Source organism: Chrysochloris asiatica, unplaced genomic scaffold, assembly GCF_000296735.1.
Source record: "Chrysochloris asiatica unplaced genomic scaffold, ChrAsi1.0 scaffold00069, whole genome shotgun sequence".
Classification (NCBI taxonomy): domain Eukaryota; kingdom Metazoa; phylum Chordata; class Mammalia; order Afrosoricida; family Chrysochloridae; genus Chrysochloris; species Chrysochloris asiatica.
Genome location: NW_006408587.1, coordinates 306,579 through 328,069, shown reverse-complemented (window position 1 = coordinate 328,069; position 21,491 = coordinate 306,579). Strand labels below are relative to the sequence as shown.

Here is a 21,491-nt window from a genome sequence, read left to right as displayed (position 1 = left end):
GATTGTCATTAGCGTGATATATGTATTTTTTCCCATCTTTGACTCTCAGTCTGTTTTTGTCCTTGTGTGCATGGTGTGTCTCTTGCAAGCAGCATATTGATGGATCTTTTTTTTTTTTTTTTTTTTTTAATCCATTCTCCGTATCTTGATTGATGCATTTAATCCATTTACATTCAGTGTAATTATTGACAGGTATGAATTCATTTTGCTGTTTTTTTTTCTTTTGTTTTGCTTTGTGAGGCTGGTTCCCCATAATTTTCTGCACTGAGTTAATTTTTTTGTGGTTTTTTTTTTTCATTGTCTTCATTTCTGGTTTATGTCTTCTCCAATATCATAATTCATTCTACAGTCTTCATTATTCGGTGTCCAACTTTCATGTACATATGAGGTTATTGAAAATACCATGACTTGGATCAGATGCACCTTAGTTCTCAAACTGACATTTTTGCTCTTCAACACTTTAAAGAGGTCTTGTGCAGCAGATTTGCCTAAAGCAATAAATACAATGTTTGATTTCTTTACTGCTGCTTCCATGAATGCTCATGGTAGATCCAAGCAAAATGAAATCTTTGACAATTTCATTTTTTCTTCATTTTTTATGATGTTATTTATTAGTCTATTGGTGAGTATTTTTGTTTTCTTTACACTGAGGTGCCACCCATACCCAAGGCTGTGGTCTTTGATCTTCATCAGTATTTTGAATCTTCTTAGCTTTCAGCAAGCAAGGTTGTAACATCTGCATATCACAGGTTGTTAATGAGTTTTCCCATCAATCCTGATGCCAAGTTCACATAACTCAGCTTTGGGCCTAGTTCTAGAGGGTGCGGAGGAAGGTAGAATCTCCACTGAGTGGTTTCCAACCTATCTGGATGGGGCTGATGAAAGGAGATGGAGATAAGACTCTGTGGTTCAATAGTGAATAATTGCTATCAGGACTGACTGTGAGTGTTGAAAATGTAAAGGTAGACATTTTGTAACAAAAGGAGGGGAGTGGTTGACTTTGCAGTCCAGGAACGGAGGTCCCTGGGACCATCAAGGGAGAAGAGTGGAGTGCGGGACCCTACCCAGAGAAGCAGTGACACCAGAGATGTATGCAGAGACAATGATGTGAAGATGGAGAGGCGGGGGACTCTGAACTCAGGGAGGGAGAGGGTATGCATGCTGATGGCCAGGGGCAGGCTTGTGGGGTGTACCCTTTGGTTGTGTGATGATGCATGGAGAGCACTGTAATCATTGCCATGCAATGAAATACGATAGGATGAATGTAAAGCTAATGTTCTTCCATATAAACTATCACATAATTCACAATAAAAACTTGAAAAAAAAATTAGGGCAAAAAAATCCCTGTATTAGAGAACTCCCTTTTAAGCAACTTTTCAACAAACTTGAAATGTTTCCAAAGCAAGCACTTACAAATGCTATTTATGAAAGGAAGTTTGGAACTTTAATTTATGATTTAGAGAAATGGATGGAGCTCAAAATACACCTGTTGTTGCTACATGCCATCGAGTTGGTTCTCAGTGATCCTGTATAGGGTTTCTAAGGAACAGCTGGTTTGACTGATGACCTTGTGGTTAGCTGTCCAGTGCTTATCCTACAGCGCCACAGCAGGTCTCCAAAGTAAACCTCTTTCTTCTCATTTATCTTGCTATCTGACATTTCACGTTTACAGCCATAGTAAAAAATCTACGGTCCAACTATTTTGTGCATTTATGACGTACATCTGGCAGTAACAAACACTGACTGTGATGGTGAAGGTTAAGTGTCAACTTGGCTGGACCATGATTCTCAATGGTTTGGCAGTTCTGTAATGATGACGTTTGGTAGTTATGTAATGAGGCAGTTCTCCATTTTGTGATCTGATGTGATTATCCTCCATTTTTGCATAATACCAATTTTCACATAATGACCTGGTCTTTAGAAACTAACCATGTCTGTAATTGAGGAGTCAGTGTATACCCATATAGCCTATAGATAAGCATCAGCATCATGTAGGAGATTAAAAGTGCAGATTGCAGGCCCTACCCCAGAAGCAGAATCTCTTGGGTGAGGTCTGGAAATCTGGATTTTAATAAGCTTCTTGGCTCTTTGTTGTTGTTAAGTGCCATCAAGTCAGTTCTGACTCATAGCGACCCTGTATGGGGTTTCCAAGGAGGGGCTGGTGAGTTTAAACTGCTAACTTTGTGGTTCAAACTGACCTTGCAGTCCCACAGCGCCCTCAAAATTTGAGATTCACAGCATGGACTCCATGATCTGTACATTGTACATGAGGGGCTCCAGGCAGGTCTTTGGGGTCAGGAGCTCCTATAAACCAAAAACACTCCTACTGTTGCATTATTTCTGATTCACAGTGATCCTGTCGGACAGAGGACAACTAGCCCATAGGGTTTCCAAGGCTATAAATCTTTATAGAAGCAAATCGCCACATCTTTCTCCCATGGAGTGGTTGGTAGATTTGAACAACCAGCCTTTTGCTTTGCTGTCGGGGACCCGCCTCGACATTGGGGTTCAGTTCACGAGGAGAGGATACCTGACGGTGACTCATACATATCAAGAATACACAGAAAGAGACAAAGGAGACAAAGAGAGAGACAAAGAGGCACCCCAAAGCCAGGGTGGATACATCACTGATAGGCAGGCTTGGGACTACAGGCATCGTGGCCTCTGTAGGCAGCAACTCACTGCCCTGCAATCTTTACTGCATGCCTTCCAACCAGTAATGCACTGCCATGTTTACTCCATGCCTGCCAACCAGTAATGCACTGATCTTTACTCCATGCCTGCCAACCAGTAATGCACACCTGGGGAGGCCCGGGCCTCTGCTTTATTCAGGGGAGGAGCTTCACATCAAGCTGGGAGGGACTTAGGCAAGGTACAGCTAACATCAGTACTTTTCCAGACATTCAGGTAACTTTACATAGTACTTCCCTGGTTCGAATCCCAGGCCAGCAACTTGGATTCTCAGGCTCAATTAACATATCTATAGCCCCTGAGCATAGTTGGGGGAAGGTGAGAGATAAAGACAAAAGCTTGGGTGGAGTCCTGCTGCTTTGGCTTCCTGAGCCAGGTCTGCAGGAGGACTCCAGATGCCCAGGTGAATGGGCTGCACCTGGAAAAGGATTAGGGAGGATGGGTTCTTTGTCTATGGAACAAAGAGCTGTGAAGTAGCTAAGACATTTTTAGTTAATCCTTTGGAGAAAGGCTTAACCTTACAACCTTTAGTCTTGGCTTTAGGAAAATACCACATTTATCTGTGGATTGTCAAAGGCTCCAGTGTATTAATTTAATATATATACCTGAATATTAATATGAAAGCAATTTGCCATTAACTGCCAGTGGCCTCATTTGTTACACTCGGCCCTAGAGGGCCTCGAACCTCTGACTAGTCTTACATGGTCTGCAACACTTTGCAGTCAAGTGCCACCAGGATTCCTTAAATCTCCTACACAAAGAGAGAAAATGATCCTGCCATGTACTCATTGAGTTCTCGTGTGACACTGTAGGACACGCACTAGAGGGCTAGCTGCAAGGTTGGTGGTTCAAAGTCACCAGGTGCTCCTTAGAAACCCTATACAGGGTTTCTATGAATCAGAACAAACTTGTTGGCACTTAAAACCAACAACAAAATCGTGTATCCATAGCCTCTCTACTGTTTCTGGGACAAGTGTCAGTTTCTCATTTGCAAATCTCTTCAGATCCTGGCCTCATGTGTATCTTCTGGCTTTTGCTTCTTTCCTGGGATGTGGTTGACCAAATTAAATTGTCCACACAATTTTGTGTCTGTTTGGAATTGTGCCTTCTCAGTTGGTCCCTTGTTTGAGACAGCCCTCTGTGGCTTTCTGCATGTTACTTTGAATGCTCACTGAAAACCCTCTTTTGTCTTCACCAGTAGTCCACTTCAGAAGTGGTGATGTTATTCTGAGGCAGGGTTTGGGATGCCATATAGAATAAAGCCACGATTGTATTAAAAACCAGAAGAGGATAAGCAGCTAACACAAACATGAAGAAGGCTTAAGCACACGCTGTACCAGGGGGGAGAGAGACAGAAGGCTTCGTTGTGATTCTGCTTTGTTTCTGAGGTCTCAGAGCCCTCATGAAAAGTTCTGACAGTGTTGCTAGTGAGGTTCACAGACTCTCAAGACATCACAGCTTCCAAATTCAGGGGTTTTGTCTCCTAAGAAGTATTGGTTAAAGTGCCTAACATTCCCTATTGATAGGAGGATGATGCTGTGTTGAGTTTTGGGGTTCTTGCAGCATTAGGGATCTCCTCTCCACCCCCATGTATACACATTCACTGTGCCTTTCTTCACTGTGCCAACTCAGAATTCCAAACTTCTCTCCATACATTCCAAACAAATGCCACAATTTTCTGCTCTAATTTAGAAACTTCGTGTTTGTTTCCTCCTCAACACTATGCTGTTTAAACCTTTTATTGAAGCCTAGTCAGAGGCTCTGGGACAATTACGCTATTTCAGTGACAACTACCCACCACAAGGAACACTAAAATACAACAGGAAATGGTGACTATAAACGGGAAGTCCAGGGCTAACGGAGAATGGAGAAAACTTTATTATCAAAATGTTTTCCATAGACGTTCACTTTCTTTCTTTCTCACCCCCTAGCTCCCCACCTCACTTTCTTAAGTTTTGGTGACTAGCCACTGGATCATTATGGCTAAATACCACGTTGACCAACAAGGAAATTGAAAAGACATAAACTGTGCTATATGGCCTTTTAGGAACTTGAGTGCGTGCGCACCTGTGCACACAAGCATGTGTATAGAACAAATGGAACTCTGACGCAAGTCATGCAAGTGGAGGGGTCTGGAGGACAACATACTTAACTATGAAAACCCTATGATGGTCATTTCATAAAATGGTAAGGAAGACCTGACTAGACAGGGAAAGGAAGGGGTCTACCTTTGTTGTTGTTAAGTACCGTTGAATCATTTCCAATTTATAGCAACCCTGCATAGGGTTTCAGGGCTGTACATCTTTGTGGGAGCAGAAAGTCTCATCTTTCTCCCACAGAGTGGCTAGTGGACTCGGCCCACCGACCTTGTAGTTCATAGTCCACTGTGCTCCCCGGATTAACCTTTACGGAGCACCTATTCTGTGCCTCCATAGAATAAGCACTGGACTGCGAACCACTGCGTTTCGAGCCCACCAGTAGCTCCACGGAAGAACAATGAGACTTTTGGCTCCCATAAAAGATTTACAGCCTTGGAAATCCTAAACCGGCTCATTATGAGACTCAATGACACTTAGAAATAACAATTCTGTGCCAAGATCTCCCTAGGAACATTACATACAGAATGCTATTTAATTCTGACAGTCACTCTAGAAAGTATTACTACCCATTCTCCTCCCTCCCCCTGGTCAGAAAAGAAAACAAGTTCATTGAGGTTAAATCACATGTTCATCCTCACCCACCTTGCAGTAACTATGAAGGTTTGCAAATACTGGTCCTGTCTTACCTGAGGACAGGGCTATGTGGGATCATAATAAAATAAGATCTGTTGCTAAAATAAACAATACCAACTCAATAGGAAATGTCAATGTTATAAACTACAGAACACTAGTTATATTAGTGTTACTTATTTTCATGTTAATTGAGAACAGATAATGGACTCTATAGTATTTGTAAGCAGTCCTTGAAGATAAAAGCGTTAACAGCTTTACCCAACTCCATGAAGACCAGAAGACTGGGCTTCTCATGAGGTAGGTGGAACATCTAAAAATGTTCCCAGCGTCCTCTGAATCCTAGTCTCTTCAACCAAGGCAGACCCATTTGAGGGCATGGGGAAATAAAAGATAGCTGGAGGACAAAGGGCCATACCTTATGAATGACACCAAGGGATATAAGGAGAGATGTGGCACTGTGGGATAAGCACTGGACTGCTGGCCAAAAGGTCAGTGGTTCAAACCCACCCGCCACTCCTCAGAAACCCTATCCTGGGTCACTATGAGTGGGAACTGACTTGTTGGCACTTAACATTCTAGCCAAAAATTTGTTGGTTTGAACCCACCAGTTGCTCTGCAAGAGAAAGATGTGGCAGTCTGCTTTGTCAGGATTTATGGAAACATTATGAAGCAGTTCCACTCTGTCCTATAGGGTCACTATGAGTTGGAATTGGGTAGACAGCACTGAATTTGGGTTTGGTTTTGGTATGTCTGGTCATCTACTTCCAAAAACTCAGCCACTGAAATTCCTATGGAAAATAGGGGCAGACTACCCAGTAATCAGTACACACCAATTTACAGTAACCAAGGGACACATGAGCTTCATTGTGTTTATGTAATAATATGTTGTGAACAATTTCACCTGCAGTTAACAATTTTACCTGGTAGACGTGGTGAAACTCAGGTGAAATTGTTTACTACAGATTAGTATGAGAGCACAGTTAATGGATTCTTCAGTAAGAAAATAAAACAGAGCTGAATCTTGACACAAAATGTAACTCAGACTCACTGAGCTTTAAATAAAACTAAGTTACCAAGGAGTTGATTCTACTTAATAGTGACCCCATGTGTACCATATTCCTTAGCTAATCCATTTCCATTATAAACATGAGCTCATCATTAAGTAGGAATCAACTCATCAGTAACTTTTTTTTCTTTAACAGATTCATCTCTCTGCTTTATTCTAGGTGAAACAGTGTGGTAGAGACCATAGTGAATCTCTACAACAAGATCTATCCTCAGTTTTGGCATGTAAAGTTGGATAAGCCTTAGGCAAATCTGCGACAAAAGACCTCTTTAAAGATATCAATTTGAGGACTAAGATGTGCCTGACTAAGTCATGGTATTTTCAATTGCCTCTGATGCATGTGAAAGTTGGACAATGCATCAGGAAGGCCATAGAAGAATTGATGCATATGAATTATGGTGTTGGAGAAGAATATTAAAAGTCACCTGAACAAACACATTTGTGTTGGAAGAAGGATAGCCCGAATGTTTCTTAGAAGCCAGGATGGCCAGAATTCATCTCTCATATTTCAGACATGTTGTTATTAGGAGGTATCAGTCCATGGAGGACATGATACTTGGTAAAGTGGAGGATTAGCAAAAAAGAAGAAAGCCACAATGAGATCTGAATGACACAGTGGCAGTAGCAATGGGCTCAAATGTTAACAATTGTGAGGATGGCACAAGACCGATCGGCATTTTGTTCTGTTGTGCATAGGGTTACTATGAGTAGGAAGTGACTTGACAGCACCTAACAACAGTAACAATAAGGAGTTTGGGAAGATGTAGGCAAAAATATGTTCTCACAACAAGCAACCCAAGGATGGATTACCCAGTAAATAAGGCAAGCAGGAGTTGTGTAAGTAACCTTGTGCTTGTTTATTAATCTGTAGTAAATAATTTCACCCTTTTTTTGGTTCAGTATAGATTAAGGAAGGAGCTCTGGTAGCGTAGTGGTTACAAATTGGACTGTGAACCTCAAGCTCAGCAGTTCAAAACTACCAGCTATTCTATGGGAGAAAGATGAGGCTTCCTGCTCCCATAAAGATTTACAGCCTTGGAAGTCCTGTACAGGGTCACTATGAGTCAGAACTGACTCCATGGCACATAACCACCACCACCATAGATTAAAGAGTCTTGGTGTGGCGCGGTGGGTTAATGTGCCAGATGGCAAAGCCATTTGAACTGCAAGGTGGTGGTTCAGGCTCACCAACTGCTCCTTGGAAACCCTATACAGGGTCGCTATGGGTCAGAATCGACTCGATGGCACTTATAACAACAACAACAACATGATAGATCAATAAATCCTGACACTATAGGAAAAGCACTGGGTCACAAAGTCAGTTAGAACCACAAGGTTGGTGGTTCAAACCCATCAGCTGATCCTCAGAAACCCTATACAAGGTCCCTTTAACTTGGAACCGACTTGCCAGCACTTAACAACAACATAGATTAGTAAACACAAGTAAGCTCGTGCTTACCTTGCAAGATATTACTTCCCTGTCAGGGACTGTACATTTGGAAAGAGGCATTGATTTTGCGAGGAAGATGCTGAGGAGTTGGGAGAGCGAGATGCCAGCCATACCTAGAAGCAGAATCTTTGAGATTGTGAAAAAAATGTGAAATTGTTCACTATAGATTAGTAAGAACAAGTAAACTCATGCTTCCCTTGCTTTTTGGTTAATTTGCCTCTGGAGCCACCCTCCCCCATTACCTTGCTAGTATCACCTGTTCTTACTTGGACTGGTGATCTGACCCTAGAAACAAGATGCAGAGACAGGAAGTGTGGGAAATGGGGTGAATTTGTTCTCCAAAGTCCCTAAGTAATGACTGGACTATCTCTTCTCTGCTAGCAAATAGAGCTGAGAATCCAACTCTACCAAAGAGCCTGAGAGGAAGCACAAATGCATGAAAAATAACACGAACCTCACTTCTTTCAAAAGGCTGTTTACTCAAGGTGCAAGTTTATGCATATATATGTGTGTGTATATATATATCTCTCTCTCTATATATATATAATCTGTGTATCTATCTATGTCTATGTTGTTGTTGTTGTTATGTGCCGTGGAGTCGGTTCCGACTCATAGTGACCCTGTACAGGGTTTCCGAGGCTATAAATCTTTACGGGAGCAGAACTCCTCATCTTTCTCCCGCGGAACAGCTGGTAGTTTCGAACTGCTGACCTTGTGGTTCGCAGCCCAATTCGTAGCCTCTACGCTACCAGAGCTCCTAGATATCTATATTATTAAGTGCTGTCGAGTTGGTTCCACCCATAATGATGCTGTATAGGATTTTCGAGGAGTGGCCGTTGAGCTTGAACCACTGACCTTGTGGTTCAGACTTTGTAGTCCAGCACATTAACCCACAGCGCCACACCCGGGCTCCTTATATATAATATGTATATGTATGTATATGTTGTTATTGTTAAGTGATGTTGAGCGGGTACTAACACATATACCCTGTATAGGGTTTCCAAGGAGCATCTAGTGGGTTTGAACCGTATGGTTCGTAGTCCAGTGCTGATGGGGGTCTCTGTAAAGCGTCAGACTGCAAAGTCGTTTGAACTGCAAGGTCGGTGGTTCAAGCTCACCAGCTGCTCCTTGGAAACCCTATACAGAGTCATTATGGGTCGGAATTGACTCGATGGCACTTAAAAATACATGTATATTAGCTGGACATGTTGTTAACACTCCTTTTAGTTTTCATTTACCGATACTCGTCCTCTTGTCCTTCTGAGGTTTAACCTTCCATAAGCTCAGTTTAACTGTAGAAGCAAGATGGTATCAGCGTGAAATTTGAAGAAATCCTATACTACCTCCTCGAATTCCTTTTCAGGTTCTCCACCAGATGTTCTTTGATTCTTTTGAGCCTCATGCCCTTTACGCCATTAAGATGTGCATCGGAATTCCTTACATGTTGGTTTATTCCTGCGCGAGTCTCAGGGACCAGAAGATCCTGACTCGTGTATGTGTCCCAAAGCTCCCATCCCCAAGCACGGCTGCCCGTCGGCGTATCAGTCAATGCGGGTGGAATGGAACTGGCTCTTCCAACGTCTTTTTCCACCTCTGATTTCCGTTAAGCATTTGCGCAGCCTCCACCGGGCCAGCCTCTACCAGGAGAGGCTTGACACTAGGAGGCCAGCGGCCGCAGGCTCTGGGCGCACTTCCTGTCGGGCGGCTGGCGGGCGGGGGCGGAGCTGTCCGCGTCCCCTCCCCCACCCTGCGCGGTCGCTTTTCCTGCCCCCTCCCGGGGAGGCCGAGGCACCGCGGGGGCGGGGCCGCGAGCAGGGTGGGCGGTGTGGCGGTGCGGGTTGGGCGCCGCGGGCGGAGGTGCGAGCGGACCCGCGGCTGGCTCGGGTGCGGAGCGGGAACGCGCGGCGCGGAGTAGCGCAGCCCAGCCTCTGCGGAGACTAGCCGGCGGCGGTGGTGGCGGCTCCCAGCCCGGTGGGTGAAGGGCCTCTGACCTAGCCGCGCCTGAGTGGGGCCTCAGCCCGGGGCGCTGGGGGAGTCCGCCGTGGCGGACGCAGGAGGAAGCGGCGGCGGCGCGTCCCGAGCGGTGCGCGCCATGTCTGGCGGGCCCCCCAAGGCCCTACCGTCCACGGGGCCCCACTCCCTGCGCGACATGCCGCACCCGCTGGCCGGCTCCAGCAGCGAGGAGGCCGTGGGCGGCGACAGCACACCTAGCCCGGACCTGCTGATGGCCCGCAGCTTCGGCGACAAGGTGGGGCGCGCGAGGCTGGGGACCTGGAGGTTCATTCCATTCCCGGGAGGAGGAAGGGATGATGGATCTGAAGCTACACTAAGCACGGGGCCGCGCCCATCCTGGCGCCCCTTCCCGGGGGGCGGGCCATCGCCTACCGAGTCTTTGGAAAAAGCATCTCTTCTGTGAGGTTACAGCCGCAAGGGAAGCGGCCAGAGGGGACGGGCGTCCCTGGCTGTGACTGGCCGTGGGTGCCGTGACAGCTGGTGGGGAGGGGTCCCGCCTCTGTGCCTGGGACCGAGGATATGTGTGTGCAGAGCTTGACGCCTGTTCCCTAGGAATAGGATCCCAAGTTCCTCCAGGTGCATTCTTGAAGGCTGAGCTGCCGAATAACTTGTAGTTCCTCCAATGTCTTGGGACTGCAAAGAAGCAAGAGTTAATGGTTTTCCGTGGTTGGACCGGACAGCCCTAGTCTAACTGTGAGAGTCCTCGTCTACTCTCCCCCATTCCGCCCCCAGTCATGTGGAGAGTGATCTTTGTTTAGGTTTGCTGTGTGCCCAGAGGAGTCACCTGACTTAGACCGCAGCCGGTGGCGGGAGGAGAAAGTCTAGTTGTGGTTTTCTGTCTAGGGCTCCATTCACCTCCGACGGCCTCCCACACTGTTAAGGTTGGGCAGAGGTTAGTATTGTGGTTGGTGGAAAGAAAGTTCGCCTTTTGCCCTTCTTTGTGCAGAAGGAGGCTCCCGTTTTTTCTTAGAGCAGCACAACCCTCCTGCTGCTTTGAGAGACAGCAGAGTCTGGAAGGGACCAAGGGATGGCATTTCTTGGCCATTTCAACTGGAGCCCTGGTGTGAACAGCACTTGAGCAGTGATTGTATCAGTGCTGCTTCTGTCACTTAGTCACTAATTGCAGATGTTAGCGTGCTCAGCTCTTGTGATCAGGATTTCCTGCGCCTGATAAAATCCTCAACGAAGTACTCTCTGTCCCAATAGCAAATGGACTCAGGGGCTAAACTTTTTTTTCCTCCGAAAAGCATGTGGTACAGTTAAAATGAATATATAACAATATGACTTGCTGACCTTGCACTGAACACTCAAAATAGCTAGAGAAGGGGACTTGATGTACCTTCTTGAGAGGGATTGTGAAAGTAAAGAGTGGGAGTAAACCAGTTGGTGCAGGAAAACTTCAAAAGCTAATGAAGTCAAAGGATTGAGTGGCCCCATGTGTACCAGGGGCCTCTTTGTGGTTATTTATTTCTCTTTATAGATTATAAACTATGTGAAGGCTGAAGGCTTTTGTCACTTGATAATATCTTGCCTATATTTGACATCCAATAAGTTGCTGAATTCATACATGTGTAATTTGATGCTTTCTTATGGACAGAGAAATAGGTCTAAATTAATGTAGAATGGGAATTGATGTTAAACCTTTCCGTTTTTTCTCAGTTCTTTGTTGTTGCTGCTGTTAAGTGCCGTTGAGTCAGTTCTGACTCATAGTGATCCCGTATAGGGTTTCCAAGGAGCAGTTGGTGAGCTTGAACCCCAGACATGCAGTTTAAACGGACTTTGCAGCCCAGTACATTAATCTGCAGGATAGTGAATTTGCTGGTTATTGCTGTTTAACAAATTGTTCCCCTAATTTAGCACCTTACAATAGTTTCTGTGGTTCAAAAATCTAGAAGTTCTGACTCTTGAGTTTTTTATGAAGTTGTAGTCAAGCTGTTGGCTCCTGGTAGCTGTCCAATCACTTCCAATTCCTGGCAACTGCTTGTGTGTCAGAGTTGAACTCAGCTCCTTTCTGGTTTCAGTGGCTGAATGTTCAGAAGTAGATCACCAGGCTCTCTTCCAAAGTACTTCTGGGTGGACTTAAGTCTCCAACCTCTCGGTTAGCAGCATGCTACCATTTGCACGACCCAAGAACTCAGGTGTTGGCTAAAAAAACCACTGCCACTCTTAGTTGCCCTGTATAGGTTTTCTGAACCTGTAAATCTTTATAGGAGCATAACACCTCATCTTTCTCCTGCAGGGTGCTTGGTGGATTTGAACTTCTAACCTTGTGGTTATCAGTCCAGGGCTTATCCTACAGCGCCACCAGGGCTCCTTCAGGTGTTGACTAGGACTGCAGTATTCTGAAGGTTGGACTTGGGGAGGATCCCCTTCTAAACTGTTGGCAGGTCTCAGTTCCTTGCTGACATGGCAACTGGATTCCCCAGAGGAAGTGATCCAAGACAGCAAGAGTGCCCGACACTGAAGAGAGTGTCTGTCACTAAAGCCACAGCCTTATATAGCTTCATCTTGGAAGCGATGTATCTTTTCTGAATTCTGTTGATCATGGATCAGTGTGGGAGTCCTGGTGTGGCGCCATGGGTTAATGCACCAGACTGCAAAGTTGTTTGAACTGCAAGGTCAGTGGTTCAAGCTCAACAGCTGCTCCTTGGAAGTCCTATCCAGGGTCGCTATGGGTTGGAACTGACCCAATGGCGCTTAACAACAACAGCAAACCAGGAGGCAGAGATCATTGGTGCTATCGTGAAGGCTGGATTGCTATTTTAAATATTTGCTTAAGGTCTGGTTCTTAGAGAACACCTGACTCAGTCAGAAGTGTGAACATTTTGCTCATAAGTACAAGAAGGACATGTGCCCTATACCACCAAGATGTGGCTGGTGGGCAGAAGGTCAGGCCCAAGTCTAATTATTGCTGCCTTTTTACAGGGTCTGTTCCATGCAAGAGATAGCCCTGGAGGCATTATTATGATTATTTATTGTGAATTGAATGAAGGTTTATGGACAAGATCATCAGTTTTACATTCAACAAACCATACACTTGGTTTCATCTCAGTGATTGCAGTCCCTCCATGAACAACAGTTTTCCTGCTTCCTTTGTTATGACTATTTCTATTCCACTCACCTTCCCATCCTTCCTCAACTTGGTCCTTAGGTAAATGTTGCCCTTTGGATTTTTAATGATTGACCATTCCGTGGTGATCATACCTTACTAGTGTTGTTATTCCCCTTATGTACATGTTTATTGCTTGGCTGAAAATTAGGCCACAAGGGTGAGTGAGTTCCTTTCTAGACCTGAAGGATGTTCAAGGGCCACAGTCTCCGGTTTCTCTAGTTTCTTTCTGACCAGTAAACCCGGTGTTTTTAATTAATTTATTTTTAAATAATTTAGATTTTGTTCCATGTGATCTTGGAGGCATTAATTATTATTAATTATCGAATGTTTAATAACTCTCCAGGCAGCTTTGGAGAGTATCTTAATGGCACCATTCCCAAGGGCCTGATTTATAGTATTTCCTTAGAGGCCATGCGATGTCATTTTTTTCTCTGACAGAGAGTAACAGTAACCTTGAATCTTGCCTTACACACAGGTTCTCATACCCTTGGAGCAATTTCTGTACAAAGACTGCATGAGAAGGACTAGAGATAGATCAGGACCAGTGGACCCTTTCCCTTTGCCCAGCATTGTCTTGCTCAGGCTGGGTGGGTTGTTGGAGGGCAGGTAGGAAGTTGGGTGTTGCTGTGTGCTGTCTTTGAGGAGAAGACTGTTGTCCTGCCTTTTTGGAAATTGGGGTTGTGATCATGCATGAGAGGGATTCAGAATCAAAAGAATGAACTTTGGCAGGTCTCTCACAGTGCAGAAGGGGATCCTTGCATCTGGACTAGGGTAGTGACATGAACAGGGAAGCTTTGAATCTTGATCCAACAGATGCTTCTGAATGTTGTCCAGGTGCTTGGGTGGGAGAGAAAAATGAACGAGAGGGCTTGTCCCTTGACAGTTTCTCAGACCGTTCCAACCTTGGTGTGATGGGATGAATCTGTCCAGTAGTGCTTACTGTGATTCATTGTTTTCATGTCAGTGAAATCCATCAGGACTCATCTTATCCTTTGTCTCCATCTAAGGAGCTCTGGTAGCATAATGGTTATGAATCGGTTTGCTAACCTCAAGGTCGGCAGTTTGAAACTACCAGCTGTTCTGCGGGAGAAAGATGAGGCTTTCTGCTTCCATAAAGATTTACAGCCTCAGAAACCCTGGGCAGGGTCACTATGAGTTGGAACAGACCACGGTACTTAACAATAGCAACAAAGTATAAATAAATCATTTGACCCCTCTCTCTTTATTTTTACTTTCATTGGTAAACTGCCCAGGGCTGCTTCTACCCTGACTCAGACTCTGACTTCAGCACACCTCCCAAAACATAGCATCAAGCCCTCACCAGCCTCATTCTATAGTTAACATACCTCCCCACATCCTCACCCTCTTCACCTCTGCCTTCTGCCCCACAGGACATGGCTTCCCCTGAAGTCTTTGCAATGGAGGTGTCTCTTCCTTCTATACTCCGCTTATGTTTGGGACAGGAGATGGGGGCTTAGTGTTAGTATCTCTTCTCGTGACTTTACAAACCAATCTCTGCTCCTTTGAGACTCATGGAATTTTATTCATTTAGCAAATATTTGAATGCCTACTCTGAGCCAAGCACTGTACTTGGAACTATGAGTTAACTGGTTAATTAAAGACCCCTGTCTTCTTGCCGTACATTTTAATGAACGTACTATGTTAGGTAACAAATGCTGTTTAAAAAAGAAAGACAGAAAAGGAAAAATAGAGCAAGGCTTAAAGGAGGTTCAGGATCCTGGCTGTGGGGAGGGAGTGTATCTCAGCTTCATTGAGAGATTGAGATTTGAGCAGAGACTTGAAGGAAGTTGGGGATAGAGCAGGCAGATGTCTGGAGAAGATACCTGTTTCAGCCAAAGCAGAGGCTTGACAGCAGGTGCCTGGTGTGTCAGGGAACAGCCCAGAGACCAGTTTGGCTGGGCAGAGTGAATAATAAAGAAACCTGGGGCTGAATAATAAAGTGAATAAGCAGAGAGGAGCAGTGACCAGATCCTGTAGGATCTGGTAGGACCCCTTGAAGACCTTGGCCTTTACTTTGAGTGACAGACAGCCATTGCAGGGTCTTGAGGGCATGATATGGCATATTTGTTGAAAAGGATCACACAGGTTATTGAATTGAGAGTTGCTTTGACTGTTCCACTGAATTCATCAGAATTTAGCTAAAATAGTTTTTGCTTAAGAGGAAATAAGCTGACCTTAAATGGACTTAAGTGCCATCGAGTTGCTTCTGACTCATAGCCACCCTGTGTATAGGGTTTCCGAGGAGTGGCTGATGAGTTTGAACTGCTGACCTTGTGGTTCAAACTGACCTTTTTGTCCGGTGCTTATCCTATAGCACTTTAGCCTGTCAAAAACAAACAAACAAACAAACAAAACTACCAGCTTACATTGTTGAAAAGGCCCAGGTATTTGGTTTTAAGAATGGCTGGAAGTAGGTATTAAGCTGATGTTGGGAATCTATCTGTCCTTATCCCTCTCTTGGTTCTGCTTTCTTGTTAGTTTTAGTCCCAAGCTAGGGAAGGGAAATGTTTTATAAACAAGCTTCACAGCTCCAGCAGAAAGAGAGCACCTCTTTCATAAGAATTCGGCCAAAGCCCTGGTGATGTCTCATCTGCCTAAATTGGATCAGGCTCCTAAATCCTGTTACTGCTCTCAGGTAACAACAGATGGCGTAGACCTGGATCAGGTGTTCACCTTTGACCCAGGAGACCCACCACTGACTGACGGCTGTCAATTCCAACTCATAGCAACCCTATCTGACAGAGAAGAACTGCCCCATAGGGTTTCCAAGGTTCTGAGTCACTATGGAAGCAGACTGCTCCATCTGCCTCCTGTGAAGTGTCTGGTGTATTCAAACTGCCAACCTATCGATTAGCCCCTGAGCACTTAACCTCCACACCCCTTGAGCTCCTGAGCCAGGAGAAGGGAGTTTTATTTGCTTTCTTTTTTAAGTTGTGAAATATACTTACGAAGTATATGAGATCCAAGTCTATAGATCTTGGAAAGAGTGAAATATATCTGTACAGTTTAACAAATACTGAAATGAACACTGATGTTCCTATCCCCCAGATTAAGACCTGGAGTGATTACTGCTGTTCTTAGTTGCTGTTGAGGTGACTCTGATTCATAGTGACCCTATGTACAACAGAATGAAACACTGCCCGATCCTGGGCCGTCCTCACAGTTGGAGCCACTGTGCTAGACCATCTCATTGGGAAACATTTGGGGGTTTCCTCTTCTTTGTTGATCCTTCCTCCCGCAGGGACTGATCCCTGCTGACATGTCCAAGATGAAATCTTGCCATCCTTACTTCTAAGGAGCATACTGGTTGTACTTATTCCAAGCAGATTTATTTGTTCTTAGTAAGAAAGTCCATAGTACTTTCAATATTCTTCACCAACACAATAATTTAAATTCATCAATTCTTCTTTGGTTTAACTTATTCATTGTCTAGCTTTCATATTCATGAGGCTTGGGGTCAAGTGTACCTTAGTTTTCAAAGTGATATTTTTGCTCTTTAACACTCTGAAAAGGTCTTTTTTTTCTTTTTAAAGTTTTTATTGTGATTTTAGTGAAAGTTTACAAAGCAGATCATCAGTTTTACATTCAGCAATTCAAAAACTTTCTTTCATTACAATGATTATAATCCCCTCCATGTACCATCAGTTAACAGTATTTCTCTCTATTCATTTTCACTCTTTTTTTTTTTTTTTTTTAAACACTCAGGCATATATAATAATTTAAGCCACCAAAAGGCACATTCTGCAAGCCTGCCTCCTGGCTTCCAGCTCTTAGTTCCTCTCTTTCCTTGAATCTAGAGTCCTCAGTGGCTCCCTCTCTCCATGTTGCCATCTCTGCCTCCATCCCTGGTGTTGCTGCTTCTCTGGGTAGGGTCCCACATTCAGCTTGTGCTCTTCTCCTTTGATGGTCCTAGGGTCCTCAGTTCCTGGAATGTAAGATTAACTACTCCCCTGTTTTTGTTACAAAACTTCTACCTTTACAGTTGTGACAGTCTCAATTAGTCATGATAGCAGTTACTCACTATTGAATCATAAGAATCTTATCCCCATCTCTTTTTACCTGACCCATCTAGGCAAGATGAAAACTATTTAGTGGGGATTCTATCTTCCTCCACACACTCTTAAACTAAACTCCCTCTTGAAACCTTGTAAGCCAGTCACTTTGTGTCTTTATCGCCCCCTCAATTTAGGTAGCCAGTGTCTAAGTTGCCCATCCTTATCTACCCTATGTACAGAAGGGATAGCATTGATACTTGATGTGAAGACTCCTTCCCTTTCTGTTGGTATTTTGAGCTACTACCTTTATGAATATAGGTCAAATTCATCAAATTGTAGCAATTTACCCTTATTTCTTTTATCAAAAAAAAAATTTTTTTTTGATCGTCCTCTAGTCGAGTTCTGATCAAGGCTAGGTCAAATGGGTACTTTCTGCAAGTGTGGGTGTTCTTGTGCGTCTCTCCCCTCACTTCATATCAGCTGGATGCTTCACTCTCAGCGCTAGCCCTCTGTGGCTATTTCCTTGTCCATGGTTTCAGGTGTCCCCAGGTCTCACCACACTTTGGACCAACCAGCCCTTCTTCTAAAGAGGTCTTTTGCAGCATATTTGTCAAGTACAGTATGCCGTGTCATTCCTTGACTGCTACTTCCATAGGTATTGATTGTGGATCCAAGTACAGTGAATCCCTTGACAACATCAGTCTTTTCTCCATTTATCATGATGATGTATTTTGGTCCATTACATACCTTTGCATCACTTTTTCTTCCCTGTGATTCCTAATTTCTATGCTTCTTACTTTCTTTCATTAAAATCTTTAGACCCCAATTTATTGTCTTTTCAAATCTTACCTTATCTTTGGGGATTTAATCATCCAATGACTGAACTATTCAATACTCAGGAAACTTTCAGTTTCTCGACCTTTCTTTTTCCAATCACCTTCAATATTTTTTCTTTAAAAAAAGCAATTCAGTATCGCTCTCTCATGACCACATACATCCTTGCATCAGAGTACCTAGAATTGCTCCAGCTCTGAAATATGCCCCCAGATAATATCTCTTGCCTTACACTCCTGTCTGTCCACGTCTCTGAGTCAGTTAGTTAGTTCTGCTGCGCCTACTGTTCTCTGACCTTTATATCTTAACTAGGACTTTGATCCAGTTCATTTCAGTCAACTCTTTGCTGAGAGTCTACATTTCCACGCCAGATAAACTGAATCAGAGCCTACATTACAAGATCCCTACTGAAATGTAGGTCCTAATTCAGTATGTATAGGAGTCCTGGTGTAGTGCTGAAGGATAAGCTCTTGACCCTAAGGTCGGTATGAACAGCAAGGTCAACAGTTCAAACTCAACAGCCACTCCTCAGAAACCCTATACAGGATCTTTATGAGTCGAAACTGACTCAACGGCACTGAACAACAATTCAGTATATCTGGTGGTGTGGACATTGGAGGTCTGGTGTGCTGTGGGTTAAACATTGGACTGCTAACTGAACCCACCAGATGCTTTTTGGGAGAAAGATGAGGCAGTCTACGTCCATAAAGATTTACAGCCTTGGAAACCATGTGGAGCACTTCTCTGTTCTATAGGGTCACCATGAGACAGAATCAATTCTATGGCATTGGGATTTGGGTAGAAATTCAATTTTTCTGCAGGATGTTGACCGGAATGAACTGGTTTGGAATGAACTGGTTTGAAGGCCTGTTCGTAACCCTCTTCTGTGCTCACCTCCCTGTTCCAGTTTAGATTCCATGGCCCATTGCCTCAGTCACTCCTGCTGCTATCTTTTACTCAATCCCTTGCTCTCCCTCTTTTACACCTGGCCTGGACCACTCCATTTACTTCTTGCAGATGTGGAGGCACTGGAAATATTATGACACTGCATTGGAAATTGCTGCCACTGTGAATTCATAGGACTACCAAGTCCTCAGTCGTGCTGGGCACTCCTTTCTTTTCCCCAAGCCAAGTGAAACCTACTGTCGTCAAGTTGATTCCAACTCATAGTGATCCACTAGGATTATGGGTAGAACAGCTCAGTAAGGTTTCCAAGGCAGGAATCTGTATGGAAGTAGAATGCCACATCTTTCTCCTGCAGAGCAGCTGGTGGGTTTGAACTGCTGACCTTTCAGTTGGCAGTGAAGCACTTAATCACTGTGCCACCAGGGCTCCTTTGTTTTTTCCCCAGCAGACTCCTATTCTGCACAGAGGCTGATCTGCAGCTTTTTCTTTTCACCCTCTACTCTATTTTCTTGATGACACAACAGAAGAACTCCTTTTACTTCCTTTCATCAGAGTACAAAATGATCTGAATCCATGGTCACCCTTACTTTCTAGCCCCATTTTCAGTTGAAGAGAGTCTTAGGTTGATCCTGTTCTTTCTGGCCTCTTGGAGACCCTGCACTATTTGTGATCCTACCCAATTCCTGTGTCTTCAGGCTCTCCCACTCAACTGGCTTTTCCCATCAGTATGTCCACTTACTCAAGTTCCTCTTGTCTTTAAAACAAAGCACGAGTGAAGAAGATTGTTGAGGTATAGTGAATTATCTAATGTCTCTTGTAGCGTAGTGGTTACGAATCTGGCTGCGAACCTTAAGGTCAGCAGTTCGAAACTACCAGCCGCTCCGCGGGAGAAAGATGAGGCTTTCTACTCCTGTAAAGATTTACACCCTTGGAAACCCTGTACAGGGTCACTATGGGTCGGAACCGACTCGACGGCACTTCACAACAACAACAACATAACTCCCACCAAAACAACCTTTCAGTCCTGCTGGGTCTAGGTAAGAGATGGTGGGAGAAGATACTGATAGGATGATACGATTCAACTGTGGATGTTAGCAGTGTTCATTGTAATTGTAAACACTTGAAACTCTAGCAGGGATACAACGTGAACCATCTCAAAAGCAGGAGAGGGAAGCTCATTACCATCAAAGAAGAGCCATGCAAGGAGTGTGTCCTTTGGATTCCCGAGGTCCCGGTGCATTGAACTTCCTTGACCCAGGGACAGAAAGCTGTGACGCTGGAGGGGTAACAGAAGTAGCAGCAGGAGAACCAAGAACCAGAGCACGAGACAGAGCAGTGGGCTTCCCAGCCCACAGAGGAAGGAAAGCCGAGTGACACTGGGCAAGAAGCTTGCTTGTAGAGTGGGATGCCTCCTGGAGGAGCTAGCTTTGCTGACTCTTGGAGCTGGAGCCAAGTTACTTCAGGCTGAGGCTTATGGTGGGTGGCGTGGTGTGTCCTGAGGGCATCTGTCTGTAGTTGACTGGAACAGTTGTGCCTTGAGCATTTTCTGATCCTGTATTTTAACCTGTTGGAGGAGCTCTGGTAGTATAGTGGTTATGAGTGAGGCTGCTAACCTCAAGATCAGAGTTTGAAACTACCAGCTTTTTGGGGGAGAAAGATGAGGCTTTCTGCTCACCATAAAGATTTATAGCCTTGGAAACACTACACAGCGGTGCTATGAGTCAGAAGCACTCCACAGCATACCATCATACCACCACACCACCACCATTGTAACCTGTGAACTTCTCTAATAAACCCTATATCTGAGTATGGGGTCTGAGTACTAAGTTGTCCTTGTAATAGATTATCGAACCCAACGGAGGAGTAGAGAGGGTTGTGTGAAGAAATGGTTTGTGCCACACACATTAATTGCAACTGTGATAACATCTGTCTATCTTGTGCCCTGCTTTGTGATTTCTCTTAACAGCCAGGCTTTTGGGAAGAAAGGACCATTCTTAACCTTAGACCTGCTCCTCAGCCTACTGCTGCCCTGTTTCCTGGTTTTACTATGCACAATTAGGCTGCTGTGTGTAGGGTCTCTGAGGGTTTAATTCTTTGTGGGGACAGAAAGGCTGATTTTTCTCCTGCAGAGTGGCTGGTGCATTTGAACTGCTGGATCTCGAGCTTAGCAGTCAAGTGCTTATCCTACAGTGTCACCAATGCTCCATTCACAATCTCTAGTGACCCCCTGTTGTTCAATTCAGTAGACACTTCACAGTCCTCTTCTTACTTGACCTCTTTTAGGAGGCAACACTGGATCCTTTTGAGCACCCTTCCTCCTTTAGTTTCATGTTTTATAGTGTGCATTCTGGAGCCAGATTCCAACTTGAATTCCAGTTCTGCTACTTGGTAGCAACAAATCATTTTATCTCCCTGTCTCAATTTCCCCCTCTATAAAGAAGCTCTGGTAGCGTAGTGGTTACGAATCGGGCTGCGAACCTTAAAGTCAGCGGTTCGAAACTACCAGCCGCTCCGCGGGAGAAAGATGAGGCTTTCTACTCCCGTAAAGATTTACACCCTCGGAAACCCTGTACAGGGTTGCTATGGGTCGGAACCGACTCGACGGCACTTAACAACAACAACAACAAAGAAAGTTAACAGTTGTTGTTGTTGTTATGTGCTGTTGGTTCTG

At 44.5% G+C, this 21,491-nt stretch overlaps 1 protein-coding gene across 1 annotated transcript in view; it reads left to right on the top strand.

The window, feature by feature from the left end:
* Positions 1–10,031: 10,031 nt before the first annotated feature.
* SNX30 (sorting nexin family member 30) overlaps positions 10,032–21,491 on the top strand; it is a 154,605-nt gene continuing 143,145 nt past the window's right edge. Inside the window, exon 1 of the mRNA XM_006864664.1 lies at positions 10,032–10,187. Coding sequence (XP_006864726.1) covers positions 10,032–10,187 — 156 coding nt within the window. The remainder of the gene's footprint in view (positions 10,188–21,491) is intronic.